At 34.5% G+C, this 15,275-nt stretch overlaps 2 protein-coding genes across 2 annotated transcripts; both read left to right on the top strand.

The window, feature by feature from the left end:
- Positions 1–7,893: 7,893 nt before the first annotated feature.
- On the top strand, positions 7,894–8,512 carry LOC120192409 (auxin-responsive protein SAUR76-like). Its single transcript, XM_039195194.1, has one exon. It carries the CDS (start codon positions 7,942–7,944, stop codon positions 8,311–8,313), a length of 372 nt encoding a protein of 123 aa, XP_039051125.1. The 5' UTR covers positions 7,894–7,941; the 3' UTR covers positions 8,314–8,512.
- Positions 8,513–13,851: 5,339 nt separating this feature from the next.
- LOC120192516 (putative pectinesterase 63) lies at positions 13,852–15,267 on the top strand. Its single transcript, XM_039195288.1, has 4 exons — positions 13,852–14,439; positions 14,528–14,734; positions 14,799–15,040; positions 15,108–15,267. Exons 1-4 carry the CDS (start codon positions 13,852–13,854, stop codon positions 15,265–15,267), a joined length of 1,197 nt encoding a protein of 398 aa, XP_039051219.1.
- The last annotated feature ends 8 nt before the right edge of the window (positions 15,268–15,275 follow it).

The raw sequence follows: 15,275 nt of genomic DNA, 5'->3' as shown, positions 1-15,275 counted from the left end.
TTATGTTCTAGTTGCCCACAACATGGGTTAACCGAATAAACACTCCTTCAATACTTTTATGAAGGATTATCTCCCCTGGAAATGAAGATGATTGATGCAGCCAGTGGTGGAGCCTTGGTAAATATGACTCCTACTGAGACAAGAGACTTAATATCGACGATGGTTGCAAATTCCCAACAGTTCCGCGCAAATAATGAACCTTCTCGAAGGGTTCATGAGATAAGTTCATCTTCCTTGGAAAATAAAATAGATAAGTTAACTGAAGTCGTAAACTCTCTTGTTGCAGGAAAGACATGACAAAACCGATTATATGGAATATGTGCATTACCTGATCATCCAACAGACGGTTGTCCACTGATTCAAGACAACGCAACAGCTCAAGTCAACGCAGTCGGAAACTTTCCAAGACCTCCCCAAAGAGCTTATAATCCTTATGGTAATACATACAACCCAGGATGGAGGGATTATCCGAACTTCAGTTATGCGCAGAACCCAAGACCAAATCAAGGCTATCAAGCGAGACCTCCACCACCGCAGAAGTCATCATTAGAATCGATTGTCGAGAGGTTAGCACTATTCCAGGAGAAATTCCAGACTCGAACTGAAGCCCACTTCCAAGAGATGGACAAGCAATTGAGCCAACTGGCTCAAACCGTGGGGAGATTAGAGTCACAAAGGAGGCTACCATCACAAACTGAACCGAATCCAATAGAGAATGTTAGTGTCATCACCCTCCGAAACGGTACAATTGTTGAACAGCCAGACCCAAAGGAAGTAAGCGCAAGATCCCGGAAGGAAGAAGAAGATTTGAACTCCCAAAGGGAAGAAGAAGCAGTTGACGCATGATCCCAGAAAGAGAACGATGAAGAACAAATGGACGATCCGAAGCCATCTCCCTACGACGTGCCACCACCTTTTCCATCAAGGTTAGTTAAAAAGGATAAAAAATATGAGGAAAAGGAAATATTAGACGTACTTCGGAAGGTGGAAGTTAACATACCTCTCCTCGAGATTATCCAGAAAGTTCTAAGGTATTGTCGATTTTTGAAGGATCTCTGTACGACTAAAAGGAAGCTTACCGGGGTCGAGAAAGTGGATTTAGGCGTGAACGTCTCAACAGTTTTCCAACGACCGCTTCCACCGAAGTATAAAGACCAAGGTATGTTTTTAATACCTTGTAAAATTGGTGAGGTTAAAATCAAGCGAGCTATGTGCGATCTAGTTGCCTCTATCAATGTAATGCCTCTCTCCGTCTATAATTTAATTTCCACCAAGCCTTTGAAGGAGACGAGAGTTACACTTCAGCTAGCCGACAAATCAATTATTTATCCTGAATGACTCATAGAGAATATTCTAGTAGAGGTAGAAAACTTAATTTTCCCTGTTGATTTTTATGTGATTGATATGGAAAATGATCGTAGCAACATTGGTTCTGAAATCCTCCTCGGTCGTCCTTTTCTGAGCACGGCAAATGCAAAAATTGATGTTCGAATCGGTATTCTTACTATGGAGTTTGACGGTGAGATATTAAAATTTGATGTTTATAAAGCAATGAGATATCCAGATAACGTTCATAGTATTAATTTTGTTGGCATTTTTGAACTTGTTGATGATGAATCTAACTTTGTTGATGATTTATGCAATGAATCGGATGATAAAAAAGACGACATAAGGGAGTTGAAAAATATTTCAGTTGTTGATTCAAATTTGATCTCAACTCCTTTAAAAACTAAAGATTTACCTTCCTTTTTACAGGCACACAAAATTAAGTCGAAATCATCAAGGAGCCGTTTGAAGAAATCATTTTTGGTAAAAAAGATGTTTTGACAGCCATTCTTCTAGACAAGATTTTAAAATTGGGAAATATCCAAAGAAATCTTTGTGAGAATTTTCAAATTTCTCATAAGGAATTTATTAGTTGGAAAAAGCGAATGAAGTGGAAGTGTCTGTCACGGAACCTGTAGTCTGAATCAGATCGTCGAGCTAACGACGTTAAACAAAAGCGCTTCATGGAAGGCAACCCATTGTTTTCAATTCCGTTATATTTTTTTATTTTTATCTTTACTTTTTGTTTCATTTTATTTTTATTCATTCAAGCATGTTTAATTTTATTTTGCAAGAATCGAATATTTTTATTCAAACTTAAACGATGAGGATTTACGAGATTATGATTCAAACAATGCTAATTTTGGAGTCTGTTGAGCTGTAAATAGTCGAACAAAGTAGAAAAAGAGGAGAAGCCCAGCTGTGTGCATTGTTTCATTAACGGCGCACGTTAGCAAAACCCAAGAAAGGCTTAGCGCACGATAGCAAAACCCAAAAATAATTTTTTCACATTTTGTTTCTTTTCTGCCGCCCACATTCTCTTCTTTCCCCTTTTTACTTTGTCGTGGATCCCATCTCTATCCTCATCCATCCACTTTTTCAATTTTCAACACAAACAAAATACCAATTTGACTCAAATTTAAACACCCCCTCCCACGCACAGCAGTGACAAAATAACCCCAATTCAACCAACCTTCTCCTCTTCATCTCCCTCATCCTCGATCACTCCCCTCCCAAAACGCGAAACCATCGCATTCCTTCTACTCACCACCGACGACATCTACGCCTTGCTAACGTGTTTCATCCACTCCATCCACGATGGTGCGCATGAAGAACCAACAACATGATGATGCCGAAGCTAGCACCAAACACTCCGACCACATCGTTCGGCGTTCACACTTACCGTCTCTCTCCTGTTCGGCGATTTAGCAAATACTTCGGAGGTAAATTTTGATCATATTTCTATTCAATTATTACTCATCAGGTTTATGGTTTTACAGGGGATTTAGATACTGGTTTTCCACCGACAACACCACCTGATAATGTTTCAAGTTCACGACATCAAACCGGACAACACACTTCACTGTCCTAGCACCTCCCACCATGGTCGTGGCCGGTAACAAAATCCGGGGAGTACTTTATTCCTTCTTTTGCACTTTAATTTTTCGTTTTGAGGCAAAACGCTTTAAGTGAGAGAGAGTAGAGTAGAGTGTAGGATTGAATTTCCCTTTGCTTATCTTTATGTTTCGATTCAAGTATGTGTTGGTTGAATTGGTCGGAAATTTCATTGATTATTTTTGTCTTGTTGAAAGTTTTTGGAATGCTATGATTGTTTGGGAACACATAATTGTTTATGTTAGGATATTCTTGATAGCGAATAGCATGAATTGTGATAAGTTGGTATTTTTTGTGATATTCCATGACTTTGTTAGTTGAAATGTGATTAGCTCAATGCATGAAACAATTTGGTGAGATTTGAGCCTTTACGAGCATATTATTTTCGCTCTCATTTTATTTGATTGAGTGTGTCGAATTTGGCATTGGTATTCTAGAACCTGCATGTTAAATACTGTCGAGATTACACATGAACATGATGCTTAAAGATGATTTGGGCACCTTAGGATTAACCATTCCGTTTCCCCACTAAAAAGTCTACCTATGCATTTTCCCCTTAGCTAACCACTTTTGAGTCTATTCCCGTTTCTTTTTTTTCACCTTATTCATAAATCCGAGCCTTTTTATTTTATTCATCTTTTCTATCTTTTTCAGGGCAAGTGAATACTTTTACCGTTGTATTCTTCATCGAAAAAAATGTTGAATGAAAGATAAAAATAACAGTTCGAAAAAAAAGTTGTTCGAAAGAAAAAGAGAGAAAAAAAAGACATGAAAGAAAAAAAAATGAAAAAAAAACAACAAAAGTGTGAAAAAGAAAAAAATATGCATTTTGACAAGAAATTTCTTGTTTGATATGTCGTCTTTTTATCTTGTTGTGCTTAATGCTTTGATGGAGTTGAGATTATTATTTGTTAGTTCATTGCCTTGAATTTTTAGCCATATTTTTAGCCTTTTCCCCACCTTTACCTAAGCCCCGTTACAACCAATAAAAGACCCTTTGATTTATGCATTTTGTTCTTATTAGTAGTGGAGATTTGATTTACTTGCAGGCTTATGGTAATACCGTGTCAATTCTGTCATTGAGCGTTTCTTTACCCCCAAACACATTGAGTAATTTGAGTGAATCCCGGTAAGGTATTGAGTTATGAGCATTGAAATTAATGACTGAATGGATATTATAATTGCACTTGACTTGTTCCAACTGGTGATGTTCAATTGATTGATTTCTTGACTTGAATAGTTATTGTGGTCTCTACCTTGCTTCTCTTAATGTGAAACTTGAGAAAGAACGTTAATGAAGTTTTTGACTGATTTGGTTAATCATACTTGAGGACAAGCATGAGATAAGTGAGGGGGAATTTGATGAGTGTTTAAAATCGTTAATATTTGCTCGTTATTTCTTCGATTTTGTCGAATTATTGCTGCTAAATTGGTCGTGTTATACTTGTTTTTGTACATGTCATTGCTTTCCAGAATTTGTGACAAAACGGGTGAATTCTGCATTTTTTTTATTATTTGGTCACGGCTGGAGACATGGGCACGACGCGGTCTGACGTGACAGTTTCTAGAAGGTCCAGTCAGCGGCGGTTTCTAGAAGACCTCGTCCGCACGCCTTCTGGAAGATTGACGAGCATAGTTGCATTAGGAGACTAGTTTAAGTTTGAATTTAAATTTAAAAACTATTATCTTTTGTATTATTTTATTATTTTCTTTGTTTATCCTTTAGTCATTGAGAGGCTATAAATACCCACTCGAGGTAAGCCTAAAATCATCATTCGGAATACATTTTTCTTTTCTCTCTAGTTTTTATAAAAGTTTTCTCTTTTTCCTTTTCAAGTTCTTTTTATTTTTCTTTATCTTCAAGTTTTATTTTTATGCTAAGTATGACTTTTGTCATGCTTAGCTAAACTTTTCATAAGCCGAGAGCTGTCGCGATGATTCAATTCCAACGGGAGAATTGAAACGGTCCCTTAATATCTTCGGAATATCTCTCTCAATCTCTGCGCTTATTTTTCAAAAATCAAAACAGTTTTCAAAATCAAAGATTGACTTTGGTTAAGAGGTTGTTGCGATTAAACGTGTTGGAGGAAGATTCGGCTTATAGAAAGCAATTCGACTTCCTGAGAACACACTTGGCGAGATAGCTTCGCCAAGAGGGAATTGAGATCGAAATTGACGGTTATAGAAACAACAATCCGAGTTGGTCGCCACGAACTTGAACGGTATTTGATCTACTACAATTGATGTTGTTAGAATCAATTACCGAAGTCGGAATCAAATATTGTCTTGGGTATTCGGTATACAAGATAGAGTCACAATGATAGCCCTTGTAGACAAAGTAACCGACGTGAATTCCGAAGAGAAAATCTTATTTGATGATCTAAAGGAAATTGAATCAAAGCGAAGCTTGAGGCTACTTTTACCGTATTTATTCACAATCTTCATACTCTTTTAAATTGTTTTTATTTATTTTTACCATTTTAATTTCATATTACAAACCATTCAAACATTAAATTGTGATTTTCTAAGTCCCTGAAAATTCGACTCTTATTTCTCTATACTACGTATTTCTTTTATTTATTTATTGAAAAAAAAGAATTATTTTAACATCAAAAACTACGGTTGTCAGCTATTGTCACTGACAGGGTGTAAGGCTTCTGGAAGCACGTTTCGAATCTCGACCGTCGTGAAAACTGCAAAGTACAAAACTACACAGTTACTGTGTTTGTAATTTGTTTCAGGCTGAATCGGTTCCTCTGGCAGTTGAGGAGTAAAAAGGATTTGGAGGCATTCAAACAATGGGCGGGTTTGCTTGCCGGAATTTTGTCTGTAATCTTTGTTGTTATTATAGTACAAAAAAAGCCTCTAATTTCCAACAAGATGAAAGGTTAATCCTTCAAATAAAGTTAGAGATTCAAATTTTAATATTGTGGATGGAACAAAATCTAGTTGAAATAATTGTTCATATAATACATATTTACAGTATTTATTTTGAATTAATTAATCGAATACTAATATAAAAGAAGCAATTGTGTTTGCTAATGGGCCATTCACGATTACTGAAGGCAGCAAGTCCTTGAATTAGGCCTTAAAATGGCTGAAGCCGCTGTCATCGAAGTTAAGAACACTAAACGACCCAAAACTTTAACTGCAATGATGATTCAGAAACTGTGAAAGTACTTGTCAGGTCCCTCTATTATAAGGATTGTATTGATTTAGTGCTTTTACTATTAAATGAATAAATTTAGTCTTTTGGAGACTAGTTCAAATTAGCATCTCCATTGTAGTTATTGATTCAAATTAGTCCCCTGTTATAAAATTGAAATATCAATCCATGTACTAGGAAAAAAAATCCTTTTTAAATTATTTCATTTGTACATAGATTAAGTCGATCCATTTATCAGTGGAGAGATTAATTGAAATCAACCTCTATGATAGAATGACTAAATTGATACATTTCATAATATAATGACTAAATTAAACTGACGTGCTTTAAAATAAGTTCAAAGAAGTCCACGTTTTAAAGGTTTTAAATAAAAACAGATATAATAAGACAATGGTTAAAGCTGATTAATATTATTAAAAACCTCGATAATGCTAATCACATGCTACATATCATCATAATGTTGCAGTGATGCTCAATTAATCTACTTAATCACATGCACATGAATTATTAATATCATTAGGAACAAATTCGTTAGATACGGTTGATTTTCCTTGCTGCAGATGATGACACAAAGTTTTGTTTGTTTCCCAGGAAACAAACAGATTTCATAAGCACCCAGAAACAAGCTTATCCACCACCATGACTGACAGGTGTTGTCAATTTAAATTTAAATAATGTGATGTTTCATTAATTTAACCAAACTCTCATCAACACGTTAGGTCATTAATATCCTATGCATGCGTCTTATTGTTTTCTCCATAATTTTGTTCATTTATAAAAGTTTTAAAATTTTATCCTTGAATTAATTAGCTGGAATGATTAATGTACCAACAGCAGAAAGCATCCCTCACTCTCTCAATGGTTCATTGTCTTTGTATCAAATAGTTGAATTTTGATTTTTTATCATTATTTTATTTAGTTTAATTATTGAATTTATTAATATTATTATACTTATTAGTTATTATACCTGTAGATTTTTTAGTCAATTCAATATTTCTATAGATTTAATATCTGATTTCTTTTACAAAAAGTAGCTAATTATATGTTTTCAATTACTCATGTCTAATGTACATGAAGAGAGTATAAAATTCAACAGCTAGATTATTAAAATAATAATAGAGAAAATTATGAGAGTGTCTAAAATTATTTAATTTTACATTAATGCAAGTGATTTTTTTTTCCAAAAATAATATTTTAATTATTTTCTTATTGAACTTATAATCAATTATCAATGACATTAACTTAATCAAAATTAATCTAAATAAGATAAATAAGACAAAAAATCTTTGACAATTTAAGTTAGTTGCCAACTTCATTTTGAAATATATTCTTCATCATAAAATATTCTTATATTTTTTAGTTTTAAAAAATACATTATTTTCATATATATTTTAAAATATGCTGGAAATTTTTAATTATTTTTTTAAAATAAATTATATTTTTTTAAAATTCAAAAAGACATTTTAATATTATAAAAAACATAAATCAAACGATTTTAGTGATTAAAAAGATATTATCTTTTGAGATCTCTGGTTCGAATATGATATCTGTTAAAATGTCTGAACGTTTATTTTTAAATAGTTGATTTTTTTTAACACGTACCAACGGTCCTATAAATATTTCATACCAATAAAAAAACTTAAAAGAGATTTTCATATTTTGATTTAACATTACAAAAAGAATATATTAGACCCGTCGCCATTCTTATTCACATCTTATCCTAATGGTACAACCACACTTATAAAGGATTTTACAATTTTACCTATCCCAACTTCCTTTATAAACGAACCTTCTTCCCCTCTTCATAGCGCTCACAAAAATCCTTGTACCTCCCAATGGCAAAAGGCATCAACAAGCTGATAAAGCTCAAGTCAATTCTCAAGAAGCTAAACTCATTCAACCAAAAGCAAAGCCGTCCGGCGTCGACCTCCGTCGTGGCTGCTTCCGACGTCTACGAATCATCATCATCGGACGTCAACCTCCAGCCAGTCTACGTCGGAAAATCCAAGAAGCGGTACCTCATCAGCTCCGACGTCGTCGAGAATCCTCTGTTCCGCGAACTTGCGGAATGGTCAGGCGATAACGACGACGCCATCATTAACGTGTCGTGCGAGGTCGTCTTGTTCGATCACTTGCTTTGGATGCTCGAAAATGGTGATTCTCAGTCGGAGTCTCTGGCGGAGCTCGTCGAATTTTACGCTTGCTGAAAGATTACTTTGGCGATCGAAGGACGGGTCCCGTGGGTCGTTCTCATGGTACTCAAATCTGTACATTATGTAGTGATAATAACGCATGTGATTAGGCGGTGTAGATTAAGAAACCAGGGAGTAATGATTGTAGAGATCAAGATTAAAAAGAAGGGTTGATTTGGACGGTGAGGATTTAACTGATTTCATGCCGGCTAAACTATAAGCCTGGTCAGAGATTATATCAGCGTATCATTGTTGTTCATTTTCATTTTTTCCTTTTATGAGATTAATGTTTCATTTTTGCTACTATAATTCAACAAATGTATCGCGTTTTTTGAGGCTATACTTATGTTTTATTACATAATTATCCCTTTCGTTTGGTTTTGTGTCTCATTTTATTTGTCAAATCTTTTAGTTTGCGACTTGAACTTGGTAGGTTTAATTTGAGAAAATTAAAAGAAATATAATTGTTATAGTTTATGATTTAAATTTTGTTGGTCTAATTCGAAAGGTTCATTGTGCGTCCAGTATGAAGAAAAAAACTAAAACAGAAAATAGTGTCCATATTGTGAGACGAGAAGAATTGAAAATTATGAGAGTTGATTAGCTATGTAATTAAGAAATTGCATGGTGTTCGAACAGATTGGGTGGTTAGGAGATGCCATTTCCTTGAAGCATTTGTTGCATTTTCTGGAACCTGCTCACAATTTTCTTGGCCGTGGGCTGGTGGAAAACTCGAAATAAAAATAACGCATTTTAGGCTTAGCCATCTGTAACGCGTTTGCCAAGTTTCCATGGCCGCCGCCGCCACCTCCTCCACAAGGTTAATTCCAGTTTTCACGCTTTGATCATTCATTGCACGTAACTTCCAGCCTTATCTACCACCTACAATTTTCTTATTTAGTTTTGAATTAATTGCACCTAAACTTTTGAGTATTTCAATTTCATCCCCAAATTATAACTCTCTTTTTAAATCAATCACTAAACTTTTGATCGTCCCAAACTTGTGTTGGATCTGTTTGAAGTGTGTTATTTTATCTGTAATCCTTTCTTGATGTAGGCTGCACCTTGGGGTGGTGTACTTTCGTGTTATTCCTTAATACAAAGTACCCTTTAAAAAAAAAAAAACTTTTGAATATTTTAATTTTATCCTCAAACTTTTGAATGATTTCGAGGGAGTGTTATTGGAACGTTAAGAAATGAAGATTAATTTAGAATGAGGGTTATAGTTGGAAGACCAATGTTAGAATGAGAGTTATCGTTTGAGGATAAACTAAAATGGCAAAAAATTTAGGGAAAATTTTAAACCGAGGTTCGCAATTTATAGATGTATGGTGCAATTATCTCTTTAGATTTTGATTCATTTTAAGATTACTAGAATACACTTCTCGTTACATTTTATGAAATATTTATATTAACATATGTTGAGATAGGATCAGATTAAAATTTTAGAAGATAAATATAAACATCAATAAAATAGAGTTAGAATTTAATATTTAAACCATCAATTTATCAGGGTCAGATTTGTTCAATTTTGAAATTGATAGGTATTTAAATTGAAAAATGATAAGTAATGAACTAATCATGTAGTTTAAGAAGGACTTAAAATACGATTGAACCTAATAAATTAGAGACTGTGGTTTAATTTACCCAATTTCCAAATTAAGAGAGCATAATCAAATAATTGAATCTAAAAAAAATATTGTGTAATAATTTATGGTAAATTTCGTAACAATTTTAATAATTTATGATCTTTTAGATATTGTAATAGTAATAATAATTAAACCTATAAATGGGTATGAGATCGTGACATGATAGGTTCTAATTTCATCTGATTTTATAAGATCAATATTTTAAAATCGAGGTTCTCGTCAAGTCTAGTTTAAGTATAGGTGAAACACTCTTGACCTTATCCGATATAACAATATAATTATCTACTATATATTTAAATATAGTTACAATAATATTCATTTCTATATATATATATATATTCACTTAGGTTCATATTTTACTTAATAAAAATAAGAATTATATATATGTATGTCGGGCCAAATTTTAGATTAAATGAAATTTTCTTAAATTTAGATTAAATAGAATTTCTTTAAATTTAGATTAAATCCGATGATATACAAATGAAATATAATACTAGACTTGAATTTAAATCGGTTAAAAATTTAACTCGATCCAACCTATAACATCTCTTGTTAAGACGTTAAAGAGAATATATAATTTATTTTTTAAAAGGTGAAAATATATAATTTGAGTAAAGAGAAAAGGGGAGATGATCCCACGTGAGAGGTGGTCGTGGGAATGGGATATGAAGTAATGATAGGCCAATGTTACACGAGGAATTTTTGTCCATATTTTTTTTCTTAATTATTGCTCTCTCACCTGACATATATTATGGTTTGCCCCCACCCCCATAAACGCACATGCAACAGACGAGAGGGTTATGTGAACTTTCTTCTACACAATAGATTTCATCACCAAACATTGTTTATACATATACACATCGAACCTTGTTGAATTTTAGATTAGTATGATAAAGATACGTGGTATATCGAATCAGCAGACAATAAAAGTTTTATTAGACAACATGAAAGGTGTGGATGACTAAGTGTTGTCTCACGAGTTGGAATGTATTTTGGATTTGATACACATACATGGGTTTTGGGTCCGATTAATGCTGGTATTAGCACATACCGCATGTGTTTACTCTTATCTGTTCATTGAACCATATCTATAAGAAAAGAAGTTAGGTTTTAGTTTTTGTCCAACGGCTTGAAGCCAAGAAGGCATGGGCATTGGCAACCCTAGCTCCAGGCATGTTGCCACTCAAAGCTAAAAACCAATACTAAAAAGAGATCGAAATACCCATGTTCCTTAAGTATGAGAATGATTGAGACAAAAAGAGGTGCACATGCCATCAACATTGTAAACCCATAATATAATATAAAAGGTGAGATATGTTTGTGCATTTAGGAAACGCACCCGAAAAGGACAAATCGGTGAAGAAACAGATACATACGGATATGAGTCTTCATGCACTCAGATATAGCTTAGAACCCAAGTGATGAACTCCACATATCCATGGTTGACATGTTCATGCAACAACTTGTGATAATGTGTGGCTACGGCTCATTAACTTATAAATAAATATTACGGGTAACGAAAACTAAATGATCACAAACATATATATATATATATATATATATATATATATATATAATTTTAATATTAGAACTCTAATTTAATTAGGATTAATATAAAAATAAGTGTTCAATTTATATCATTTTTCTCAATGTGATGCCCAAACTTTTTTTGGGTTAATCTAGGTGCCTAATGTTACAAACGTTACTTTAGGTGCCTCGACCGTAATGACCATTAAAAAACTCATTAAGTGACACGTGTCGCCTTCAGATAATTTTGAAATTTTTATTTTTAAAAAAGCTTTAAAATATTATCAATTTTTTATTTCAATTAAATTACGGAAAAAAACCTCAAACCCCTAAAATTCTTAAATATCTAACCTTACCTCCCTTGCAGCCATGACCGTCACTCTCGACGTAGTCCTTGCCATCTCCCTAGTCAGACATCGTCATCTTTGTTGTTGATTGACTATCGGGATCGTGTAGGGTTGCAATTTGCAGCTTTGGTCTTCTTCAGGGAGTCATGTGATTAGTCGCTTGTTGGCTCTTGTTTTGGTGGTTGTTTGTGGGATTATTGGTCGTCGGATAAAGGTTTGACGACGGCAAAGGGCGATGGCCTGCGGTGGTTTAGGGATTGAAATAAAACTTTTCAAAGTTTTGAATTTTTTAAAGATTTTTGAATCTTTTAGGGTTTATTTGAATGAAATTATATTTTTAAATTTTTTATTTTAGATAAAATTTTAAAATTACTAGAACGTGACACATGTCACTTAACAAAGTTTTTTAATGACTGTTACGGCCGAAGCACTTAAAATGGTAACATTTGTAACGTTAGACACTTAGATTGATCCCAAAAAATTTTAGGCACCCCTTTGAAAAAAAGGTATAATTTGGGCACTTATTTTGATATTAAATCATTTAATTAAAATATATTGTAGTTCTACATCCTTCACTTATTTTCATTTTTCTTTCAATTTAATTGTTCACTAAATAGATTGTACCATAAAATTTTCTATCTAAATCAAATAGATAAATCCCCCGACCTTATTTTAGGCATACATTAATGCTGAGGTTCTCTATCTATAAATTTGTACATCATTTTTAAGGGTGTGGGTCATAGCATAAATATGCTTGGCTCCTAAAGTCTTATGTATTAAATATTCAAGAATGACTCTTGGGGACAAAGAAACATTGCATTGTAGCCTCTAACAGTATGGTATTGGTTGTAGGCACTAAAATCCAATAGTTCAAAACCAATTAAACCACGTGACATGTGATATGTTCCCAATTCTAAATCCCACGGTTTCCCACCCAACAAAACTATGGGTTCTTCTATTCATTCTCTCTCAAAAGAAAAACAAGGCATATACAATTTAAGAAATGGTTCACTTCTTTTAGCTTGAGTGAAGAGTTATGATGGATGAAAGATTAATTATTGGTAATTTTTAAATGATGTGTAGAATAAATTTTAATGAGGAAGAAGAAAGAGGCTTGATTGTGAATAATTCATCATTTCCGGTCTTAATTATAGGGTATTTATAGTATCTTTTATTGTATGTGTCAGCCGTAGGTTCATCATGACTATTTTTAAGTCGGTAGGCTACGTAAATCTGGTAGTCAAATTTTAGATTTTGTTCTAACACATCGCGTGGGTTTATCATAAATCTTAGAGTATGTAGATCAGTCGGAGACTTTAGTGGATAGAAAGATTTATAGAGATCATCTCTGGAGATATAACAATATATATATTATATTAATTTCAAAATTATCTTCTTTAAGTTTGGTTCAAACGATAAATTTTTTTTTACATTTTCAAATATTTTGAATCTAAAAAATAATATTGGAAGAGCTAGTTTGATTTTTGTTTGAGAATTCAACTCAGTTCAATTTTTTTTTTATTTAGTTATAATTCAATATGATTATTAGAAAAATGTGGCATTGTACTAATTACAAATTTTTGATCAATTTAATAATTATTTAATAATAATTGGATTAATGTAAAGATTATCTTATAACTTTTGAAAGTTCATTTGTCAAAATGATGATTTGAGCATAGTTTAGTTGCGTATAGTGTACTTTGTCCAACTTATACTTAAAGTGAAAACTTTTGGGTCAAAGCCCGTCGTTTCCTATGCAAAATAGAGAAAGCCCACCACTCACGTTCACCTAAACATGGCCTATAGATATCGATTTACCAAAACCATAGGCCCAAACCCATCTTCCCAACGCTCTTTACCGAGCCGGCTCAGTTGCCCCATTTACCGAACTCGGCCAGTAACCGTGCCTGTCATGGCAACTATCTTCAACCACAAACGTTACAGTTCCCGGACCCTGGAAAATAAAACAGTCAATTTCACCTTACAACCATTTCTTTTGCATTACAATCCTATAAAAGCCAAAACCATCTATGGATTATGAAGAAATAATCAATCCAGAAATGTCCCAAGAAATGAAAACCACCTTCTTCTTCTTCCTCTTCTTCCTCACCACTGTTTCAACAACTTCCCTCGTTCTTGAACTCGTTCCCGGAGTAACTTTCGGCCCCAATTACACCTCACCGTCGCCAGTTGCACCCACACTCGAGTCATGGATTGCTGCCAACATGAAAGAACTCCAAGAAAGGCAAGCCAACAACATTGCCGATGCCTTGTTCAACGGCACCGTTCTGGATTACGTCCTAGTTAACGCCGAGGAAAGGGGTTTTAAACTGATCATCGTAAACAAAAACGGAACTGGAGACTTTGACAACGTGACCGCCGCCGTGGATAGCATCCCGTTATGGAACATGCAAAGGGTGGTGATTTGGATAGGCGGAGGCTACTACTTTGAGAAGATCACCATTAATAGGACCAAGAACTTCGTGACCTTGTTTGGAGACCCTCTTGATATGCCAAAGATAGTGTTTAATGGTACGGCCGCGGAGTTCGGTACGTTGAATAGTGCGACGGTGGCGGTGGACAGTGATTACTTCGTGGCCGTTAACATTGCCTTTATGGTAAGGTTATTTTTTTCCATTCATTACTCGGTTTCCTTAGTTGAGAGCGTTATATCATTCATAGGTTTTCTTGGTGAACTCTTGATAGAATTCAGCTCCGATGCCGGACGGGCGGAAAGTGTTGGCGCAAGCTGTGGCTATGAGAATATCGGGAAACAAAGCAGCCTTCCATAACTGCAAGTTCATAGGGTTCCAAGATACATTGTGCGACGATAGAGGCATGCATTTCTTCAAAGACTGCTACATTGAAGGCACCGTTGATTTCATCTTCGGAAATGGCAAATCTCTTTATCTGGTAAGTGTCCAAATTTTCTAAAGGGTACCAAATTCATGTACTGATCTATGTTTTTTTGTTACAGAACACCACGATTCATTCCGTTGCCAAGTACCCCGGTGTGATCACAGCACAAGCAAGAGAAAAGGTTGAAGACGACAGTGGATTTACATTCCTTTATTGCAACATTACTGGTTCGGGAAACGGCACAACGTACCTCGGTCGTGCATGGAGGCAAAGACCGAGAGTTATCTTTGCTTTCACTTACATGGGCAACATCGTACACAGCGAAGGCTGGTCTACTAATAAGCACCCTGAGCGTAGCAAGTATGCATATATTTGAGCTAATTTCACGTACTGTATCCAAATGTAATTTGGTTTAATGATTTTTCAGGACCGTGTATTATGGCGAATACAGGTGCATGGGGCCGGGGGCGAGTTCGACTGGTCGAGTTGGATTTGCGAGAATTTTGAGCGAGGTTGAAGCTAGACCTTTTTTGAGCTTAAAGTATATCAATGGAAGCAATTGGCTTCTACCGCCTCCTAAATTGTGAAGAACTTG

Source organism: Hibiscus syriacus, unplaced genomic scaffold, assembly GCF_006381635.1.
Source record: "Hibiscus syriacus cultivar Baekdansim isolate YM2019G1 unplaced genomic scaffold, ASM638163v2 tig00116975_pilon, whole genome shotgun sequence".
Taxonomy (NCBI): domain Eukaryota; kingdom Viridiplantae; phylum Streptophyta; class Magnoliopsida; order Malvales; family Malvaceae; genus Hibiscus; species Hibiscus syriacus.
Note: the sequence above shows the minus strand (reverse complement) of the source record. Positions and strands in the feature narration are given on the sequence as shown.

Coding starts and splice junctions, on each gene's coding strand:
- LOC120192409 (XM_039195194.1), top strand. CDS start 7,942: ATGGCAAAAGGCATCAACAAGCTGATAAAGCTCAAGTCAATTCTCAAG.
- LOC120192516 (XM_039195288.1), top strand. CDS start 13,852: ATGGATTATGAAGAAATAATCAATCCAGAAATGTCCCAAGAAATGAAA. Junction 14,735..14,798: donor ATGGCAAATCTCTTTATCTG/GTAAGTGTCCAA, acceptor TTTTTGTTACAG/AACACCACGATTCATTCCGT. Junction 15,041..15,107: donor AAGCACCCTGAGCGTAGCAA/GTATGCATATAT, acceptor ATGATTTTTCAG/GACCGTGTATTATGGCGAAT.